Below are 23,108 nucleotides of genomic sequence, written 5' to 3'. Positions count from 1 at the left end.
TGACTCTATGCTCCAGCACTGTACAAGCGATTCAGCATCACTGCCAGGAAAATCCTCATCTCCTCATTCCTCCCTGCGCGTACAAGGAGAGCTCTGGGTGTTCAGAAAACCCTCCCCTATTCCCACACCAAGCTCAGGGACAACACAAGTCAGCTAAAGGAGCGCCCGCTCTGAGGAAGCACTTTGTGTACTTTGCTGAATGTAAGTAGGCATTTTTGCAATGCAAACACAAAAGACGAGCAATTTTTCCACAGCTTTTGCATGCTAGGGGCCAATCCTATGAAAAATAAATCTGATTTTTTTTATTTTTTTTTATTTTTGCTAAAATAGAACAGAGATCTGGCCAAATTCACCATCATCTAGTGGAAAATAGTCGGGGGGTGGGGGGTGGAGAGGGAAAGAATGACGTGCGTACAAAAACTGCACATGACCTCAGAGCTACAACTTTCACGGCAATGAGTATTTATTAGCTTCAACTGCTTCTGTAACCAGTAGCAAGACCTCCTTTTTTCCTCTGGTCCGTTTTCAGGAACCTGTGCAGAAGCCGGCTGATCCCAGGTCTCCATGGGAGAAGATGGGGGCCAGGAATTAAACATTCAGCATTCGCTGGGGCCCAGCACAGCACCTAACCAGCTATGCCACAGGCCTTGGGGGCAAGGCAATACAGAGCAACACACGGCAGAACAAAAGACATCAGCCTTAAGGGCTCCTCTCTCCCAGCATTTAGATGTAAGGATAATATAGGGCACAAACACAACACTGGCTGAGTGATTAAGCAGAATAGCCAAGGTGACTACCTCCCAGACTTCACAAAGGAGATCCTAGATTATATGGGGGACAATAAATAAAAGGCAATCACTCAGCCTAAACAGCTTGGCAAATAGACATCAAAATGACCAACTTTGCACTCAGGACAATTATTGAAAAAATAATCAAAGTGCTTAATATTTTCTGTTCTTTAGAAGTAAAGTCTTGCAGGAAATTTAGCAGTCACATTTTCTTCCTCCAGTGAGGATGTCCATGCTGCTAACTCGTTAATGCGCTCCCATTTTTCTCTGTATAGCATCTGACCAAGAGGAGCCCACGTCAAGGCCTCCAGACACTTCTGCAACGCACACAGCAATGACTGTGATTTTTACAGTTTTACTTGGCTTGTTCACAAGACCCAGTCTCATGTAATCCGTGGGCCTGATCCTTCTCCTAATAAGAGCAATGGCAAAACTCCAGCTGATTCAGTAGTTCTGGACAGACCTTGCAGTGGCAAGAGGATAAACTTTAAGGGTCCGAGCCTTATTCATCTACTGTTCTTGCTTCCACAAGTAATCCTATTAAAATAAAGGGGACCACTCCTGAGAGTCAAAGATGCAAGAAACAGACTAAGAAATATTCGGGGTTCCCCCTCCACCACAGCACAAGCATGATTCTAAAAGCATCATCTTATTTTTATACATCAAATTAAAGCACTAATAGAAAATAAATTTTAAAAAGTCTGAAAGTGTCATTCGAGGCAAGCAGAAAAACCACAAGTCCTTGTTCTTTTAAAACAAGGGCAATCTAACGATGAGTAGCTGAAAATGTGGCCACACACACACACTCCTTCATATACACATACATACACAGAGGCAGTTCATCAGAAGTGAATCACAGAGAGAAAGATGAATTTGAACCCTTTATCCCCTGTCCTTTATAAAGGCTGCCACTCAGTAAACGGAGATTGCTCTAATTACTGTGACAATTCTGCACCCCGTTCAAACAACTTTTGTGTTCTGGACAGGTTTCTCCGCGAGTTTGAAATTCTTGGCCTGAGAACCACTCTTGTCTAAAAGAGGTTTCTCGTTGCAAGCACAGAATGCAACACTAACAAGTTGTCCCTCTTTTCAGCTCTTTTCATTCTCCTCTTTTCCAATTGCCTGATTCAGAGCTTAATGGAAACTTGTCAAGGCTTTTCTTCCCACAAACCCTGTAGAGCCCCAAGGCAATCTGTGCACAGAGTAACCACAGGAATCTCATATTGTCAATTAAAATTGAATAGACACCTGATAACTTGAGTATACGTTCACAAATAATATACATCACATGCATATACACAGATGTGCACATGCAACCCGCCAGATAACCACGCTTCAGACACAGCAGCAGCTCTGCGACATTCCCAGTCCCCTTTACAACCACCCAGGTCCTAATTTTCAGTTTTTAATTTCATAAACATGAAATGACATGAAAGCACTTTCACATATTGTAGTTGAGCAACAGATTTCAATGGAAAATAAACTTACTACGTATACCAGGCATTCGGCCTTTAACAACCCTGGGGATTGTAAAAGTATTTAGCTGCTATCCAGACAAAATAAGCTCTATGGATATTCTTTACATAGCGGTTTTGTGAGCAGTACAGAAGTTCGGTTTGTGACTAGCTCCTGTAAAGACTTTTTTTTTTTTTTTTTTTTTGAAATGAACACATACACGTTTTAATCTACATTTTATGATGTAGTTTAAGAACTAAGAAAAAGCCCGTAGGGGAATATAACAGGGATCAGAAGTAAACTAAGGCATTCAGTTAAAAATAATAATAATAAAAATCTCAAAAACTTGACTTCCAGACACAGAACTATAATCTGTAACTCCTTTCAAAGGGAGAAGATCTCCTTGCCAATGTCTCAGTGAAAACAAAGGTAGAAACACTGACTGCTGTTTTATTCTTCTGATACATGCATTCAAGGTCATACCTTCCCTTGGATTCTTTAATATTGCCAAACATTTATAATAGCGTAATTTCTATAGCAGTCTGTTGAGCCTGGGCACAGACCAGTACAGCGACTATATGCCATGTTCCAGACCTCGCCTATGTCAGAATAGCGGCCCTGGTTTTATAAATCTCTTAAATCTAATTAAGCCAATGCAAACCTCTTACTGTGTATGCTCCCAAACCAGTTCACTGGTTTAACCAAGTTAAAATTATTCAGGCTAGGGTTTAAAGTAGTTCCAAGAGAACCTTTATTAAATATTTGCATCAGTTAAAAACAGAAATCAATGCAGTGACTTGTCTCTAGAATAGCAAAGCCTGTAACCTCTTGACTCTTCCTGATAATTATTTAAGGAGTCACTGACTCCTGCAGAGGACTTTGGAGTCCCCACCTTTTCTTGGGCTACTTTTCCTTTTCCTAAAATAGGAGGGGTTGTTACCACTGTATCAACATCTAAGAATCTCTATTTCCCAGAAAGTCCCATTTGCAGTAATTTCAGTTCAGTATTTTCTAAATATTCCTTCCCACACTTTTTGGGGGGAAGTGTTTTTGTTTTGTTTTGTTTTTGGTTTGGTTGGTTTTGGGTGTCTCAGCTGCAGCACCACCACTAGTGAATTAAAAAGCCAAGCCAGATTTTGTTGTATCCAGCACCTTTCGCACCACAGATATCTGGAGAGCCCTACAAACTGTGAGATAGATACTGCTCATGCACAATTATATATTCATGCTTGGTAGCCGCTAAGCATGCCATCATACTTCCCACGGAGCCTAGGGCATTAAAACCTGTTCTGCTGAGAGGGGAAAACAGTTAGTCAGGACTAACTGTGTCAGGAGGACTAACAAAATGGTTATGGGACCTTCAGCATCAGAGGGTCCCTCCTGAATTCAGCTTCGCTTCCTGGCTGGATACCTGCTGGCCTCCAGTACCCAGACACCTGACCACAGCCAGAAGCTGGCCCCACATCTTCTCCCTCCTCATACTTCCTTCAGCAAGAGCATTTTAAACACAAAGACATTCTCTGCTCACCAAAGCCTACTTGTCTCCTACAATTCCTATCATTTCACTGTCATCGTTTTCCCTTTGCTGAAACCAGCAGCATATGAGTCAGAGAACAATCATTAACTTTTACAACTTCCATACAAATCCACCTACTCATATTAGAAAAGCAGTATTGACATGCAACACAGCCTCAGACCAAATCCTGATCCTGCCAGGATGCTGTGCGCTGCTGTGGGAAAGTCAGATACTGCAGAAGCAGGAGCTCATTTAAGAAAGTACCATCGGAAACAGCTTTTTTTTTTTTTCTCCTCTTCATGAGCGAAGGACGCTGCAGAAGAAGCAATATATCAATGTGACGTTTAGTTTAGTTCGGCTTTTTCAATACCTTTATCCACTTTTGAAGAAATTGGCCATTGGTTCAAGACACACGGGGCCTGATCCAAAGCCCTTCGTTATTAATAGAAGTCTTTTTTCCACTGACTTCAATGGACCTTGGACCAAGCCCAAGGAAGACAAGATTTCACAGCAGTTAGAGTGACACACATTCTCCGGATTCAAAAAAAAACAATACACAGCATTTACGATGTTAATCTGTATAGTGTAGTTTTGTTTGTGGGTATTTTTTTTTTCCTCCTTTTTGAAATAGGCTCTAGGCTGTCAGATTAACGCACCCAGAAAGTCTCTCTCTCAAGTTGGAAGGAATTATAGGCAGATACAGAACACCACAGTCAGACGTCGAATATTCCCAGTATTCCCCCCTACTAGAATATAAAGCATCCTCTACCACAACGTATCTCACAAGCTGCTGCACCCACGCTTTAAAGTGTCCCATCATCACACACTCCTCCAGGAACAGCTACAATATTACTCGTAATGAATTAATTTGTATTAATATGGCCATCACGTGCACTTCCATATGAAACCCATTGTCCTGGATCATTAAAAAAAAAAACTCACTAAGTGAAGTAACGCGGTACCCCTATATTTAGTTTAAAGAAATTTAAAATAAATACATTAAAACAAAATTGCTAATATCTTTAGTACATCATAATTGGCGCAGCAAGCAGAAACCCAGTTATCTTCTCAGTAAGTATTTATAGCAGCACCCTTCCCCATTCATTCCACATTTTCTTAGAGAATCTGCTGTACCCTACATCTGCAATTCATTGACTTTACAATTTACCACATGTTGAGATGGAGAGGTCTCAGCTCCATTTGAATCACTGCACAAATATGCAAGTGATTTATCGTTTTAAAACTGAAGACTGCAGAAGAACGACTCCACTTTTCCTGAACATTACTCCTTCTGGCAGACCATGAACAATTACAGTTCGTACTAATTAAGCTCTGTAAATGTGCTGTGCCCTGCTAATGCCTACCAGGCCTCAAATTTAGTTTCATGAAGCCAAACTTCAGCCAGCAACTTAACTCATTCGGCACTGCCCAGTTGCCTGCGTGTGACCCCAGAAGAGCACGGGTCGAGGCTTTTGCCTGCTGAAAACAAAGGGGGGAGCATGGGCAGGTTTTGGCAAAAGGAATTGGGCCAGAGGGAGGGGGTGGGAAACGTGGTGGGACAACGGGGACATCACTGCTGATAACCTGCTACGAAGGGCCAACACTGCCCCAGCTCTGCACGCCGGTGGTAAGGGATTCAGATCTGTCCCCGGGGGCCAATAACTCACAGCATTCCATTGATTAGGAAAATGCATAAAACCTTCAACAAAACTGTACAGTTACTTGTGGAAGGGCCCCATTGACAGCCCCCTCATTTTATTTTTTTTTATTTTTTTTTCCAGTCAGGTTTTACACGACCACCAGAAGAAAAAAACATATGGGCAAAGGAGCCACACACGTAACCCTGCGTTTTTCTTCAATCAGCATCCGAGCGCGGCCATAACCTACAGGGAAACCGAAATAAACTGCTGAAGAAATTAAAGCTCGGAGTACTACCTAGGCACATTTGAGTAATCACATTACCGTGTTAACACGCACACGCACGGCACAGACAAGACAGCAGCACGTCAGCCCCAGCCGTCCACTCGAGGGAAGCACGTTCAGCGGGGAGCGCGCTGCCTCGCTCCCTGGGCCCCTCGCTTCCCTCACGCCGAGGAGCCAGCCCCCAGGCCCCAAGCTTCGCTTCCCCTCCAACCACTCAAAAAACGTTGTTCCCTCCGCCCCAAGTTTCTGGGATTTCTCCTGGCGCTCCCTCCCATGTTCTTCCTTTGTCCTCCGAGCACTCCCCGGCGGCCTCTGGCTTCGCTGCTCCCCCCCGGCACCCCCTCGCAGACCCCGCACGCCCCAGGCGTTGCCCTCCAGCAGGGCACCAGGCTGCTCCCCAGGGCTGCCCCCCCGTCAATCCATCGTTGTGTGCCCTCCCCTCGTGTGGGCAGTGTAAGATCCCTGTTTTACACATGCACAAACAAAACCCACCAAGCAACTGCCTGCATTCCCGAGCATCCACCTTTCACGTTAAACCTGATGGCTCCCCTCCCCCCCCCAACCCTGCGTGGCTCAGTGGGATGTAAGAAAATCACAGGACACTTCCAGGTGTCACCCTTCTTTAAAGGCTTGCAGTATTTCCTAGATACCGACACAAGCACGATTCTGCTAAGACCTCAGCAAGGGACAGGGCTGCGCTCACTTCTCCAGGCTGAGCCAGCCCCTCCGGCACTGCAAGCGTTAATTATAAACTTCGGAGCCCACGTAAAAAGCACAAACATAAACCAGCACTTGGGAGGAGGAGCACGAATAATTCTGCGCTTTTGGGTGGGGAGAGACAGGATTTCCATCTCTCCCCCCCCCAGCACCACACTCCATCTCTCATTGCTTATAATTAGTGAAAGAAATTTGACCCACTGCCAGTGTCTGTGGACCTTGGATATTATAAGGCCAGCGTGGCGTCAAATATCTTAACATTCATAAGTGTTATAGGCTGTAAATAAACCCCGTGGATTTATGACCCTGCGGTGCTTGCCAGCAAACGACTGTGGCACATTTCTTTCAGCAGACCTGTCGAGGTGCAAGTTTGCCTTTGGTTGTAAAATTAACCATTTCCTTCACAAATGCGCCCAATTAGAAGTCAAAGTTGAAGGCTTAGGTACATATTTGCGAGGCGGCAGCCAGAGGAGGTGCGGGGGAGCAGGGCTTGAAACTTCCCCCCAAACCTCCCAAGCGCCCCAAGCACAAGTTCCCACAGCAGCTCCGGTGTGGGAGCAGGGATCTGATTTCACCCAAACCCCTGGAAAAGAGGAAAAAAGAAAGAAAAAAAAAAAGAAAAAGAAAAAGAAAAAAACAAAAGCCACCTCTTTTCCATTTACCCCTGGCTATTGCAAGCTCTCCTTTTTGGCTGCCCTGGAGGGGGGAGCAGGCTCTCTCCCCAGCCTTGCCTGGAGCAGGATCCGCTCCCTTCCCCCAGTATAATGTCATCGACTTCCTGTGCAGGAGAGCATTTGCTAAATCCAGGTTGTCTCATGCTTAACTGCCAATAATCCAACTTCCACATAACTCCCAGACAGCTGGGGAAAGGTCCTCAGAGTTTTTAGTCATGGTACAGAAACACACGTCCACACAAAAAATCTGCAGCTGTCCTTTTTCTCTGCACCACTTTTTTTTTTTTTTTTTTTTATCTGATTTTGGGGCCCAGTCTTTAAAGTCTGACAAATTTAAAACATTTTTACCTACATTCTGGTTTACAAGCTCCAATGAAAGCTGTGACATATCCCCCCTCCCTGCCTTCAACTGACGAATCAGCACATATTTGCTTGGACAAAAAACTAAGAGGAAGGAGGAAGAAAAAAAAACCACTCAACATCATCAATCCATGTGTGAATGCATTAAAAAAACCTGGAAAGGCATCTACTGTATTTTTTTTTTTCTCCAGTATAGATCAGCCACTGGTGCAGCTATTAAAATTGTTCGATTTCCAAAGCAAATATTATTTTTAATGAAGTGCAGTCCTGCAATTATCCTGTACACTCCAGTAACAGTGCTGCATTATATTGTTTTGCAAGGTCCTAGAAACATGAAACTTTTCTCTAACTAATTTTCATAGCCCCCTAAAGAGAAGCTGATTGACTCAGCAATGCAGTGTTTGCACCGGAATGAAGCCTTATCAGAGAAGAAAAACAGAAGAGGAAAAAAAAAAAAAAAAAAAAGAGAGAGAATTAAAAGTAAATCAGATTCTTTACTGAAAATAAGTTAACAGACCCAGTCTGTTTGCCATTGTATACCAGCTATGCTAATGCTATAGCAGAGTGATTCAGCAATCTACCTAATTAAGCATGAGGAAAGTTTCTTTATGCAGGTTCCATTTGATTTATGCCACAGGATCATCAGTTCTTATTTAATAGCTTGTCTTTGCACAAGTCCAGAAACTTTATTAAAAGCATGCCTATTCAATTTTTTTTTAGGAAAAAAAAAAGTGAATAACTCAGTCTCCATTGAATAGCTACGTATCATAAAGTACTAAAGTGCTGACATATTAAGTTGTACCTACATTATTAAACTAGTTGGTGGATGTTAATACCATAATCCATACTGCAGACATTAAACCTCAACCCTAAAGATTAGTAAAGAATTAATATTGTCACATCGAGACCAAAATCTTAACATGCCAGCCATAAATATTTCTGAAGGAGATGAAAAACAATTAGCATAAATACCAAAGAAGGGCAAGAACACCTGTTCTTTTTCAGCGCGATAAGCATTTTATTGTTCTCTATTTAAAATGTAATGACCTGTGTAATTACAGTAATATTACATTGTATTGCAAGGGCTTGGAATGTCACACTTTGAAAAGTGTTGTCAAAACAATTGGAGGGAGGAAAAAAAAGGACCACCATTAACCCTTCACACTCCTGGGTCTACAGCTTTTGTATTAGCAAGGATTATGTTGTTTCATTCAGCAGATAAAGGAAAACATCCATTTTTCAAGCCAGTTAAAGAAAAAAGTTTCTTCCTGAACCTACAAATCCGAGCGAGGGGGCTGCTCTCTCCTACAGCTATTCCAAACTCACAAACTTCAGGACCAAATGCAAGCTTATTCCTACAGTCTCACTTAGCAAGCAACAATTTAGGGGAAAGGAAGATGCAACAGCACTAGCAAAACTAAGGCATCTGCCAGCAGGGTTTTCTCAAGTCACAACACATCTATTTGCTCACCAAAATGCGTTAACCAAGCTCTAAAATTAGGATAAAAATTAAACACACCACTTCTTCATTTCCAACTCTGAAATGAAAACAGTTTCCTTTATTATCCCTAGCAGGCAGCTACCCCAGTCCCTCTGCAAGCATGGGTATGAAACTGGCATCTCAGATGCACTGCTTCATTACTGCGTGGCCAGACCTCCACATACACATCTAGTCTTAAAAGCAATCCACAGTATTCCGTCAAAAGCCAGAGTAACACACACAAAAAAATCCTTATCTTCTAAAAATAAAATTATTCCTATTAAGCTTTATCGAGAGTTTTCAGCAAGTAAAACATTATTATTGAGATAATATATTATTCATCATAAGCAGATTTCACGATATTTCATACATTCTTGTGGCAGTAATGCAGAAATTGCTGTCCCCGAGTTTGCTCTTGAACAGACAATTACAGGTACATTAACAAACAACGACAACAAAAAAGCAATAATCCTACTACACCCCCCAAATAAAAACCATACCCCAAAAATCCATGAAAAGAACCACACCCACAAACCTTTTAGGTTTTCTACAACAGCAAAAGGAAAGGAAAAGCAGTTTTGCTACATATCTGCATCACCTCTTTATCTTACATGCTCTACAACTCGACAGATATGGCTTCTGAAAAAACGACATAAATAAAAATAAAATTCAAAATTATGCAGAATTATCTCTACCTTTTCAATATGTATTTAAAAAAAACAGGACAGAGAACGATCTAGTTTGTCTGGAAATTAAAACTGGCACAGCACAGAACCAGAATCCACCTAAAAACAGTGTGACAGACAACTGCTATCCCGCTTAATCTTCATAACATTCTGCTCTCAGGCCTAAATAAATAACTTTAATTTTTCTAGGCTACAATTAAGTTGTCGGCAAACAAATAAGCACAGAGAATGTGAAAGAATAAGGTTAAGAAGATGAGAGAAGGTTGCTGGAGCCTGGATGTGGAAATAAGAAAATTGCCTATTGAGTGTGGAAATATCCTTTCAGAACCCATCTGATAACAGAAGAAGGCCACCTGCTATACCAACAATAAACCAATGTGTCATCTTTTGTACAGTACCTTTAATTCACACAAACACGACATTCCTATGGAAGCCTTTTTAACTGTGGGGGAGCAAGGGGAGGAAGAATATTTCCAGGCAAGCTAACTGCTGAAGGATCCTGTCTTTACATGCTAAGGGAAAAAGGATCTAATAAAGGTAACGAGCAAAAAGAAGGGGAAAAAAATCAAAAACTATAGCTGTTGTAAGAAAAATGCTTAAAGAAAAAGAAGCCGAGGCGTTCTTCCTATTAACCTAGACTTGGAAGAGGGGGATGCATTTCAGGCAAAAAAGAAGAGAGGGGGAAAAAAAAAAAAAAAAAAGGAAGCCAAAGCTCACAATTTGTAACAAAGTAATTTGTGACAAAGATTGCTTTGCCATCTGGATCCTAGTGCTTTGAGATTTTGGAGTTTATCACTATCATCCATATACATAGGGGTGACCGGATTCAAAAGGAAAAATATAATGCACCCAGCCCCTGGATTCCCCTCCCCATCATTACAATTGCAAACTGCAGTTACCCCTGTGCTACTGTCCCAGAAATCACCTCCTTGCCAGAGGAGCCTCGCAGGCTACCAAAACGAAGCCCTGCCACATGCCAAACTCAGGCAAAGTCAGAAAATCTCCCTTACATCTCTGTCACTCCGCATTCACCGAGCTGCTCTGCTGACGTTTGGCTAAGTGGAAACAAGGCTGACCCGATGTTTAATATTTTAATGCTTTAAAACACTTGTAGATCTGATACACTGGAGGTGTCCAAGCCCTCAGTCATTAGCGTGGCTTCAACATCCCCCGAACAGTAGATCTATTATTGTAAATCGCTATCTCGTGTTACCACAAGGCAAAAAAAAAAAGTGTATAAACACACATGGGGAAGGTGGGGACACTTCGGATTTAGAAACCCCCAGAAGAAGCAAACCAGCGAGCCTAAGCCCACCGACAGGAGTGAGCAGCGATTTGTAGTCCCACTGGATTTAACAGTTTCAGCTAAGAAAACAGGGAGGACAAAATAACGAAAAGAAAACTCTTTAGAAAGGGAAGGCTCCACGCGAGGAACCTGCTGTCAGAGCAGAGCACACAGCTGATGGCACCAGGCTGGGCAGAGCGGTAAAACAGCTGGGACTACAACCCCAGCAGCACACCCCAAAGTTTACCAAGACCCTGGGGTCTTGGAGCTGGAAGTGGCTCTCCCTCTGCTCCCCCCACACACAGGCACACGGCCCTGGCTTAGAAACTAATTAAACCCAAGGAAACAACACGGAGAAAAAAAGAAAGAAAACAACGAAGAAAAGACGCTTTCAGCACAGTTTCTGCCAGCGTGCTGGCAGAAAGCAATTCTGCTCGACTCTTTGGGGTTTTTTTTGGGGGGGGACCGTACCGGCTCCTGGCCCAGGCGGTTCCCCCCCAGGCCGCAGCCCCGCGCCCCCCGGCCCGAGACCCCCAGAGCCGGAGCAGCCCCGGGCCGCTCCCCGCGGCCGCCGCCGGGCTCCCGGCCCCCGGAGCCCCCTCGGGCCGGGCCGGGATGGGAAGGGAAGGGGAAGGGAGCCGGGAGCTCCCCGCACAGGCCGGCCGAGGGCAGGAGAGGGTTAAGGGGGAGGAAAGGGGAGGGGGGAGCCGGAGCCGGCCCGGCCGCCGCGGAGGAGGGCAGGAGGCGGCGGGGAGCTCGCGGGGAGCCCGGCCGGGGGGAGCGGCCCTCGGGGGTCCCCCCCCCTGCGGAGGGGAGGGGGCGGCGGGGGGGGGGGGGGGGGGAGTCATCATCATCATAAAAAAAAAAAAAAAGCAACTTTTTAAAAAAAAAAAAATTGTAGTTTACTTTTGAGGCCGGATTGGGCTTTGCTTTTTGTTGCTTTTTTTTTTTTTTACTATTATTATTCGCCCCCTCGCCCCCCCCCCCACCCTCCCCTCCACCTCGCACGGCAGGGGGAGGTGACGAGGAGCTCCAGCAAAGTGCCCGCAAAACTGAAAGTAACCCTAAAAAAAAAAAAAAAAAAAAAGGAATAGTAATTAAGAAAAAAAAAAAAAAAAAAAAAGAAAGAAAAAAGAAACATGGCGAAGTGTAAACAACCCCCTCCCGCCGAGTTCGCAAAGTTTGCGGAGCGGGATGGGGGGGCTATGGGGCACCGGGGGGGGGAGTGGAGATTGGGGGGGGGGGACACCGAGAAGGAAAAAGGCAACTCACCGTTCTGGCCGTCGGAGAGAGCGAGCCGTTGGGCAGATACGGGCTGCTGAGGTCGGGGATCATTATAAAGGGATAACCCGGGTATGGTGGGCCCTTAAACAACCCTCCATCTTGCCTCTTCGCAGCTAACATGGCGGGGGAGACACGAGCGGGGAAGGAAGGGGGCGACAAGGGGGGGAAAAAAAAATAAAGGGGAAGGTGGGGGGGGGAGAGGAAAAACTTTTTTTAGCGGGTGTCCCAAAAAGAAGAGCCCGGCGCGGCGGGCGCCGGGCCGGGCCGGGTTGGGTCGGGGGGAGCGGGGCGCTGCGTGCCCGCCGTACTCACCTTCCTCCAAACTTTCTCGGGATTTATCTCTGAAAGTTTCCGAGCGAGGTGGGGGCCGCCGCTCCGCCTGGGAGCGGGCCGGGGTCGGCAGCGGGGAGATCGGGTTGGGAGGGGGGGGTATGGATTTGTTGTTTGTTTTTTTTTTAATTTGGGGTGATTTTGTTTTTTGTTTTTTTTTTTTTTTTTTCAAGGGGGGGTAGGATGAAAGGGAAAGGTTCGGGGAGAAGGTGGGAAGGGGAAGGAGAGCGGGGGAAGAGAGAACAAAACAGAAGGCATCGTTACAAGTTGGTGCCGCGGAGGAAAGTTGGGCGCCGCCGGCAGCGGGACCCGGCGCCCCCGGCCCCGCAGCGCGGCCCCCGCCCGGCCCCGCGGGGGGCTTCCCCCGTACCTCCGAGTCCGAGGAGCTGTTTTGATTCGTTTCTGATTCATTGACGAGAGACGACTTGACATCAGCTAAATCCCTCTCCGCCGAGGAGTTCTCCGAGATCTTCTCCTCCTGCTCCCCTTCGTCTTTGAAAGAGATCAGTTCATCGTTGGCGCCCAGGTCGTCCCCTCCACCGCCGTTCAGCTGCGGCATTTTCCTCCTGGCTCACCCCACCAGCAGCAATTTTGCAAAAAGGGGAAGGGGGGTGATACAAAAAGAAAAAAAAAAAAAAAAAAAAAAAGAGGGGGGAACGGGGAGGGGGGGAAGGAGGAAAAAAAAAAAAAAAGACCAGGGGAGGGGGGGGAAAGTTTGCACCAAAAAAAAAAAAAAAAAAAAAAAAAGAAGAGTCCAAGGTGAAAGTTTTTTTTTTTTTCTCCCCTTCTCTTTCCTCCTGGGGAGGGGAAAAGAGGGAGGAGGAGGGGAGGGAAACGTCTCTTCTTTGCTCCTTTTGCACCAGTGACTTTAGGCTTCTTCCTTTCCTTCTTGTGGATTTTCTCTTTCTTTCTTCCAGGGAGCTGGTCGGCGTGCACGGCGCGCACACGCACTCACACCCGCGCACGCACTCGCGAAAAATTAACAGTAATAAACCACGGAGCCGGGGGGAGGGGGGTCGAGGGGGGGGGGGGAAGGGAGGGATAAAAAAAAATATAATAATAATAATAATAATGCAACAAACAAACCAAAGAAGTCAGCTGTAACGGGGGGGCAGCCGCCGCGGATATGGGGAGCCCGTGCCGCTCGGGTTTGAGTGAGTTGAAGTTGGACTGAGAGCTTTTCAGTTCAAAGGCGGCGCTGATTGACAGCTAGAAAAAGGGGGATCGAAATCCGGAGGAACGGAGAAGTCTGGGATCCGGGATTATTGACAGGGAGCGAGAAACACACCAGGCACTTAATGAGATGCAGGAGGGGGCGGGGGCTCCCCGGTGACGTCTGCATAAATAAACAGGGTTGGGGAGGAGGAGGAGGAGGAGAGGAGGAGGAGGAAGGGGGGGGGGGGGGGGGAAGTGGCGAAGTAACAATGAGCCTTTGGGGCAGGCAGCGGGAGGGCCAGGGCACCAAGCAAGGGGAGGGGGCAAGAAAAAAAAAAAAAAAAAAAAAGGAAATTTGATGTTAAATTAAAAAAAAAAAAAATGCACTCTGCTCCAGAGCTTGGGGGGGGGCGAGGGGGGAGCAGCCAAACGGGTGCCCCTGCCCGCGGAGGCACGAACTTTTCCGAGCTGAACGCGAGGAAGCGGAGCATCGCCGCGGGTCCCCGTCCTCCCGGAGTATGGCTTTGGGCACGTGTGGCCGTGGGGCGCTGGGGGGTTTTTTAGAACCGTTAACACATTTTTTCTTGCCACTCGTCGGAGCTAAGAAACTCCAATCGTAATAAACATAATAATATAGTAAAAACCTGCTTTTATTTATTATTTTTATATATTTTTTTTTTTTAAGCAGCACTTGCTCCTTGCGTTCATCACGGTTCCAACACGCAGGATTAAAACCTGCGAGATCACTCGCCGAAGATCAGATATTTCCAAATTGCAGCGAGGCACACTATTCTTTTTTTTTTTTTTCGGTTAAAAAAAAAAAAAAAAAAAAAAAAGAGGAGGAGGAAAAGGAATGTGACTGCTAAGAAGTTAATTAGCATGGCAGGCCGGAGAATCAAGGACTCGCGGACTTCAGAAGCGGAAAGTTGTGGTGGTGGTGGCGTAAACAGCACCCCGGGGAAAGCGAAGCGAAGCGAAAGCGGCGCGGGGCGGGGAGCGGGGCCGGGGGTGCGGGGGGCGGCATCTGCTCCGGCGCGGAGGGGAAGGGGGAGACAAATTGAGCTCCTAGCAGGGACAAATTGTAACAATGGGCGAGTCAATTGGGAAGTTGGAGGCGGGCGAGGGACGGAGCGGGGGGAGCAGGACCGTAATTTCGGTGGGAATTGGTGAATCGCCTCGTGGAGCCGGTGCTGGAGAGCGAGGGACGGGCTGTGCTAAATAATCCAAACATTCCTCGGGAAATCTAACCTGCTGCTCGTAGCAAGGGCCGTTCAGCACATAGGGTTTCCAAAACAAAGCCAATTTGTCATGCAATATTTAGAGAGTTTTGGGGGTTTCGACTAAACTGTCTTCTCTAAAAAGAATAATAAAAATAATAGTACAGAGATCGACAAGGCTAACACGGATTCTCAGACATTAAAAAGTTCACATGGAAATTTGCATACTAAAGGGAAAGATGCAGACAAAATAGAAATAAAAAAATCACTGCAACTTACAACTTTAATATTAATCAGTAAAGCAGAAGTAGAGTGAAAGGAAGCATGAAAAGAAGTAAAACAAATGTGTACATTTAATCAGACAGGATTGCGTAGGACACAAAGAATGGGGCTAATTAGTCTCAGCAGGTAGGGACTAACCTTCAGACTTCATAAATAAATAAGTCTGTGAACAATGTCTAAGTGGGAATATGGAGACAGAAAAGGGATTATTTCAAGACACCAAGTAAAAACATGAAGAATGAAATACTTTACTGTTAAGTCGACATTCAAATGGATCGAACAGTTTCTTTTTCCACTGGTCCTTTGACTAACTTGCTTTTTACTTTCAGAGATTTTGCTAAATAACTGTCTGTGGGCATGCGCATTTCCCATTGCCCCAGATTACTGCCTCTCCTAACTAGTGGCTTGCAGAATGACACCTTAACAAATATTCTCCATTTTTGTTTTCCTTTTCATTTTTAAAATGCCTTTATATCCCAGAACAATATGAGATTGGAAATACAAATGTGGCAGACTCCTATTTACTTTGCAGGGCCATGTGTTACAATTTGATCCAAATGAACAAAAACAGTTGCACGGTTTTGTTTTGTTTCTCAAAGATCTTTTTACAATCTGCCATGGGATTCTTTTTTTTTTTTTTTTTAAACAAGCACGCTTTTGCTTCAGTCCCAGTGTGGCTGCTAACTCCTTACTGAGCATCATCAAAAGTTGCTGTTGAAGACAGGCCCAGTCCTTGCCCAAAGCTGCTTGCAGAAGAAGGGCCTGATTCTGTAGAGCCTTACACCTGGGTGTAGCATTACCGACAGGCTATTTCTGAGGGTGTTGATACCACTGCACGACTCACACAATAATCTTCCTCCCTTGAGTAAATGTTGATAGAAGTTGGCTCTGGTGGCCTCCGACTGGCAGGCCCAGAGCTGTGCCCAGCTGTGGTGTTACCCCCTGTGCCCGCACAGCTGGGATTTTGCCACCACACTGGACTCCAGAAGCCCCAGGAAAGTCTAGGAAACTGCTTTACAGCTTTCATGGCAACATCATGTTCTCCCTATTGCAAACATTTAGGTTATTGTTTTCAAACTACAGCTTGGTTTCAAAGTCCAAGTATTATCAATGATTACTAAAACAACATGATTTAAGGTAATACAAGTCATTTCTGATAGCTTATGCATATTATTTGTACCATTTTTATTTATGTAACAGCTTCTGTTTCATGCTGGGGGAAAGTGAGAGCTCTCAAGGGGTCAACAGCATCCGTTGAGTGAAGGGTTCTCAGGTGGTACCTTAGATTTAAAAATAAATAAATAAAGCTAAGCTAATTCACTGCAAGAAACATGATTTACTGTGTAGATACCTGATTTTAATCAACAGCTGGTGAGACGAAGCCAGGTGCTCCAAGCTCAGTCTTCCAGACACTTTGGTTTTCTTGTCCAAGCTGACCTATAGCACAGAAGAAGTAGAAGTGCCTCTCTCCAGGCTTTTGTAATTCTCCCAGCCTAGTACAATATACCGCATGCTGAGCAATGGGTTTTGGTTACTTACTGACAGCGTTGTCACCATCTTACACTTGGGCATGACATTTTGGTCCTGAGAACACTGCAGAGTCTTGTGAACAGCAATAGTGGAGAAGCACATGAAGTTTGCTTGCCAGTTCCCATTGCACTGAACCGGAGAGGGAAGAGGTTGACCAGGGGCAGCCAAGGAAATGTATTGTTTTATGAAAAATGCTTTGGAATCTTTAATATCTCACCAGAGGCCCAAGTCTATATTGGAGAAACATGGTCTGCTGCCTGCCAGCTGGATCTCCTGGCTGATGTTTACATCCCAGGGGTGAATCATCCATTTTCATAGTCTTCTCCAAAAGGTCCCAATGTAGGTTGCAATGTGTAAAATTCAAGTTATTTATTTTGGAAAGATAAAAGGACTTTGGTTGACCAGGCTGGGATTTGAGTCTACAGCTCAAAGGAGTCCGTATGTTTACAAATAATCTTGGATCATTAAATCTGCTCTGAATGTCAAAAAAGATTTCAATATTGAAAAGGTTCCAACAGTGCAAAGCAAACACATCTGCCCAGTGCTTTACCAGTGCTGGCTCTTCCAGAGTTAGCAGTGAGGGGAATTTTTTCTAGGCAGGCAAGATGATGGCATGAAAACACAGAAACCATGGCTCCTTTCTGTGGTCATTTGCTTTGACCAAAACATGCACACGTGAAAATTCAAGAAAGCTATAAAAAGGGAAAATGTCGACAAACAACCACATTGTGGTACTACTGCTAGATTTCTTTGTGGCTTTAAATTTTGCATGTACTGACCAGGTCATAGTGCATTATTTGAGCAATAGGTGTGGGCTTTCTATCCGCACTTGAGGGAGAAACATTGGAAAATGCTGAAAACCTCTGTGCATTGTTTGTTTTCAACCTCATAACACAGACTAATGTCTTTAAATCCATGCTCTGTTTCCCAAGTCATGGCTATGGCTCAGTAGGAACATACTTCCCTTTTAGCACCTAAAACACAGCTGTACCTCTTGCTTTTGTTATGGATAATTCTGCCTAATAATAAAATGGTTAATGGATAGAAATATGCATTCATGCAGGGATTATTCACACTTTATCATGAGGTGATATCAAGCACCATAGGAGTGAATGACAAGAAATAGGCTTCAAAAATACAGAGCCCTCCATAAATATACCATTTTTATTGACAACATGTCTTTTAACCCTAATTGTAATGGAAGAAATCCAATAAATGAAACATTTACTGCATAACTTGCCTTATTTTTGGGTGGTGTCTGATTCCTTTCTAGCTGTCTCTAGAAGATGTTTTTAGCCTAATTTGCTCCCTAGAAATTTCACTCACTAGAGTTATACATCTATGACGTTTTATTGCCTGAAGCCAAGTCTGAATAAGAACTTTCTTAAGATATACTTACCCTAATGCCAGTCTACAAGAAGTAGGCTGCCTTAGTTTGATTTATTTGTGCAACATGGATATATGTGCACATATACAGTTGGTCATTGCCTCAGACTGGATCTAATATTCCAAACAGAAACAAATAAACAAAAACAGCAAGTTTAGCCATGTTCATTTATAAATAGACACTTTTAAACTAATCACACTTATATTTGTATTTATATGTCTCTGTTTTCCAAGCCAACCAAAACAGTAGTCCATTACATTTACAAAATACTCTTTCACAGGAAGGACTAGAGTGTATTTGTATATATGCATAAGCTCACAGACAAACACCAGCCACCAGCCAGATGCAGTACACTTCTACTATCTAAGAAATACATGATGGCATTTAAGGAGCTGGAGCACAGAGATCACTGGCTGGGATTGCAGACCATTGGCTTGTATGCTGTACTTTTCCTCCTGTTGCCTTTGGCACCTACTTGTGCAGTCAGTGCTTTGGAGCAAGGATCCTCTTTTTGCTCCGTGATTTTGCTGGGGTATTGGTCCCTAAACATAGTCTGTGAAGGTACAACAATACAGATGATAAATTGATGATAATTTGTGCTTGCGCTAATGCAGCTTCCATGAGGGCGGTCTTGTAGGTGAGCTGTGGCTGAGAGCAGATGGTGGTAAGCAATGAACCCAGCAAGATTTAAGCCACGAGCATGCCCTCGGCCAGAAGTGACTGCCCTTTCAACTGACACACAGTAATTAGCTGTGTATGCATTTGTAGTCTGTTGCAATATGAGGTAAAAGGGATTAGTTTTGCAATGGTCTAGGAACATGAACATGCGCCAGCTGCATTCCAGCTGTAAGGGTTCTGGCTGATGGATGGTAGTAGTCAGCACCAGGGGTAGTAACTTCTTAAAACAACCAAGTTTAACAACATGGGATTGTCTGTTCATATCACACAAGCACAGAACCACTCGTATTGGAAGGGACATGAAACCGTCTCTAGAAGGGTCAGCACCGAATTCAGACCTGCTTGTTTAGGGTTTTGTCCAGTCAGGTTTCAAAAACCTCCAAGGACAGAGATGAGACAAGTAGGAGTTATGACTTTGCATTTGTTCTTGTTGAATTTCATAAGGTTATTATTGATCCATTCCTCCAGCCTGTCTCGGTCTCTCTGGATGGCAGCCCTGCCCCAGAGCATGTCAGCTGATCCCCCCAATTTGCTGTCATCTGCAAACGTGATGAGACCTCCTTCAGGTTATTGATACAAATGTCAAAGAGGACAGGCCCCTGCAGTGCTCCAACAGCCACTGATACCCAGGGGTTCCACCCGTTAGCCACTATCCATTAAGCCTGGTCCTCCAAACAGTCGTTTATGTGTTGAGTTGTCCACCCATTCAGGCTGTCTTAGTTTGGGTGCCAAAGCCTGACCTTCTGAAGGCCGATGTTTGTGCTCCACTACTTGTCTTCAATCCAGCCAGGACCACAGTTTCCACTACTTTGTAGTTGTTACTGCCAACATTGCCACTGATTATCATACTCCTGTCCAATTCTCCTTTGCTTGTGAGGCAAAGGTCGAGTGGACTTCTACACCCCAACCCACTCCCCTTGTCCACACACCATTTGCGTTAAAGAAGTTTTCCTCAACACCCTCCAGAGATCTTCTGGGCCTCTTGCAGCCCACTGTCTTGTCCTTCCAGCTTAATTCAGGACCATTAAAGTCTCCACACAGCATCATGGGCTGTGATCTGGAGCCTTCTCATTGCTTAAAGAATTAATTTGCTTCCTTGTGCTGATTGAGTGTGGCATGTAACAAACCCACCACAGCGTTACCCTTACAGGTGTCTCCTCTGCCCTTGACCCACGCGCTCCCAAGCAGCCTGTCTCCTGTTCCCATACATCTGTACCACTCCTTCATGGAGAAGGCAACCCCTTGCTTTTATTCATTTTCTGTGGCTCTTGAAGAACCTATGTCTGTCCACCACAGCCAGGTCACAGACGAGCTGTCCCAGAAGTGAGGCAATGCATTGCCCTGTGCCTCCGTTTTTCTCCCCATCAGTCCTAATAGGATCCATGTTCCTCAGTGCAGCCACTGTTTCTTGCCCCATGTTTTTTTTTCTATCCCAAATACTTCAGCACAGCCTATGGCCACCATCATAAGGCACCCGTAAGAGTGAATGGAGGCTGACCGAGATAATGCCATTTTCCCTGAGAAAGGAAGTTTTAATTTAGGACAGGAAGTGAAAGGCTGCTGTGTTTCCTGCGAGGCCAGAGTCAAACACCCAGCCCAGGCCTCAGCCAGGTCTGCAGGGTAGCAGCCGCACTTCCACGAGAAGTTCACTCCTCCTGGGAGTGACAGGAGGCACGAATGCAGATTTTCATCCTATACAAAAATAGAGGAACGCACGGTTTATTTTCCCCAGGAAAGCAGTTGTTAACCAACATTTTGCACAGAGCCAGCATTATGCCACTACACGTGCAAACAAGCTCCCACCACATAAAGTTTCCAATCATATTAATTAATAATTGATCTATTAGAGTACAAATAAGTAAAAAGTTCTCGGGGAAATCCTTTTTAACATCTCCTTAAAATTTTCTTAACAGCTTGACTAAGCCATTTCTAATAGATGCATTTACTGCATCCTATTAAATACTTTACTATTTCCTAGTGAGTCCTTTTTCTGATTAATACTCCTTCTTTAAAGGTTGTTTTGGCCTTTCCTTTTCTTCCACCAGCTGCTGAAGCTTATGTCTTCTTTTTTCTCTGTGTCATTTGGCAAAGGCCTCCCGGCTGCATCAAGCAGCTTCAAGTCAGCCCAGGAGTGAGACAGACAGGGTCCTGCTGAAGGAGCAGAGCAGTCTGCCTCTCTTTCTCTCTGTAAAATATGCTGCCATTTATCAACAGAGGAGTTGTGTTTTTTTTTTTTTTTTTTTTTCTTGCAACAAGGCATCTGAGCTAGTGCATACCAAAAGAGTGGCACTGGAGACTTTGTGGTTGGCTGTTGTTTCAGGCACATGCAGTCTTTACGTAGCCTGAGGGCATAAATAAGCAGACAGGAGGGAATGGACAGACCTTCCTACAGTACAATTAGGTGACAATGAGCTATCCAAAACAATCAGGATAGCAGGAACATCAAGTGCTCTCCCTAAATCTCAGGGGTGCTTCCAAGATTTGTTGCATCAGAGGCTCTGTCTGCTGCTGGTGTCTCTAGATAGTGCCTCTAGAGAGGCACATTTGGCAGGCACATGGGTACTTTCTGGGAAAATTATTGCAGCCTGAAGTATTGCAATTAGTGCCAGCAGAGATGTCGTCCGAGCTCCCTGTCCTTGACTAGATCCTTACAAACATGAAGCAGAAAGAGGTGGACCTGCAGGCACTTTGGGAGGCATGTGTAGGAGGAATAAAGTAACAGCAGTAATTCCAAACATCCTTCACCTGCTAGACTGGGAAGAGGCCATAGATCTCGGGGCATTTCTCCTTGCCCTCTGCTCTTCAGTCTTTCTTGACTTGCCTTCTCTTTCAAAATGTATGCTTCTGCAAAAGTAAAGCCAGGGAGTTGCTCTCCTCCTCTACCATTTTGGTCTCCGGGACCTGTTAGCTCCTTTCCGTGACCCTAATCCTACAGAGCTTTGTTTTGTCCTGCCCTGAAAGGAGGTTGGAATTTCAAACCAAAGGACAAATAAAAGATTGTTGTCAGCACATATTTCACAGAAAATACACCATGTTTGGATTTCATTTGGTAGATGTAAAAATTAATTGGGTACTTTTTTTTTCTTTTCTTTTTCAAATTAGAAAGGGGTGAGGAAGAAGGGTGGCTCCAGCATTAGCAGGCAGAAACACAGTTAATTTTATCTGCTGTTACCTGAGGCACAGGCCTATACACACCCACTCTGTTCACCCGTTTTACAACAACTCGTGGTGGTATGGAGAACCACTGTAACTCTTCAGGCTACAACACCCTTAGGACATCTCCTCCATCTGTGGGAAGACAAACTCTGGCATTCAAGGCATTGTGGTAGAGTTGGCATTTCCACTCCCTGCCTGAGGCACCATCTTCTCCCTCTCCACTTTGCCAACCTTCTTAGCTTAGCCTCCTTCTTAAGGAGCAGGGAGCTGAGGCAAAACAGCCAGACAGTAATTTTGCTAGAGTGAGGCAGAAGAGAGCAGAGACCATATAGTAACACCAGCCTCTAGATTCCTTTGGTGGCCTGGACACAAGATACCCATGCCCAGAAGGGCCCAGGAGAACTGTGCAGATTGTTAGCAACATACATGTGCCCTGCAGCTCATTCTCTTTGTTTGCGTGTGCCCAGGCAGGAGCTGAGAGCATACCTAAAATACTACATGCAGCCCATTTTGCATACTTTTCTGTGGCACTATAGGAGCAACATGATTTATGGCTGAACGTTGACTGATGCAGTACTGGACAATTACAGGAAAGTTTGTAAGGCAATGGTGTACAGTCCTGAAAGAATATGAAATTCCTTCCTTCCTCCTGGTTTCAAACCTGAAAAGTGATGAACTCTCACAGCTCCCTTTGGGAGGATAACCAAAAGCCCACAGAATCAAACTGTGAGATGCTCCTGTCTGGACAAATAAGTGCTGTTGTCAGTGACCATCAATAGCCAACTCAGAACATCCAGGGAGCTCCCATAGAAACCTGTCTTCTTAGCCTCAGCTACATGACATGCCCTGAAATCTTGTTGCACCAATTAGGTCCTGTGTGCATGAATCTGTTAACGAAATCCATCAGGTTCTTTCTGTGCGCAAAGCTAGATGTTTATATTTGAAAATGTAGGTAATAGGCTCTTTTGGCAGGGACTATCTATTTTTACTAAGTGTATGTACAATATTTAGCAGAAAATAGCAACACCAGTTTTAACACAAATAATTTTAAAATGTAGGTTTTTTTTTTTTTTTTTTTTTTTTTTTCCTGAGAGCAGATGTTATTTGGATCTGAGCACTACTTTAGTACAAATAAATAAAAGTAGGATTTTTACAAGACCATGGTGATCTTCAGCTCTGAGGTCCTGTATTACAGAGGTCATTGA

The 23,108-nt window shown here is 44.7% G+C and overlaps 1 protein-coding gene across 14 annotated transcripts in view; it reads right to left on the bottom strand.

Moving 5' to 3' along the window:
• TCF7L2 (transcription factor 7 like 2) overlaps positions 1-13,094 on the bottom strand; it is a 174,961-nt gene extending 161,867 nt beyond the window's left edge. For 13 of the 14 annotated variants that reach the window (XM_032191402.1, XM_032191404.1, XM_032191416.1 and 10 more), the window contains exons 1-3: positions 12,869-13,094; positions 12,481-12,547; positions 12,157-12,281 (exon numbers count right to left, since the gene is read on the bottom strand). In XM_032191402.1, the coding sequence (XP_032047293.1) occupies positions 12,157-12,281; positions 12,481-12,547; positions 12,869-13,057 (381 nt within the window). In that variant the 5' untranslated portion in view covers positions 13,058-13,094. Of the gene's footprint in view, positions 1-12,156; positions 12,282-12,480; positions 12,647-12,868 lie in introns of those variants that run through there. The other variant, XM_032191415.1, reaches the window with a different exon arrangement.
• Between the last annotated feature and the right edge of the window lie 10,014 nt (positions 13,095-23,108).

Source organism: Aythya fuligula, chromosome 7 (genome assembly GCF_009819795.1).
Source record: "Aythya fuligula isolate bAytFul2 chromosome 7, bAytFul2.pri, whole genome shotgun sequence".
Lineage (NCBI taxonomy): Eukaryota > Metazoa > Chordata > Aves > Anseriformes > Anatidae > Aythya > Aythya fuligula.
Note: the sequence above shows the minus strand (reverse complement) of the source record. Positions and strands in the feature narration are given on the sequence as shown.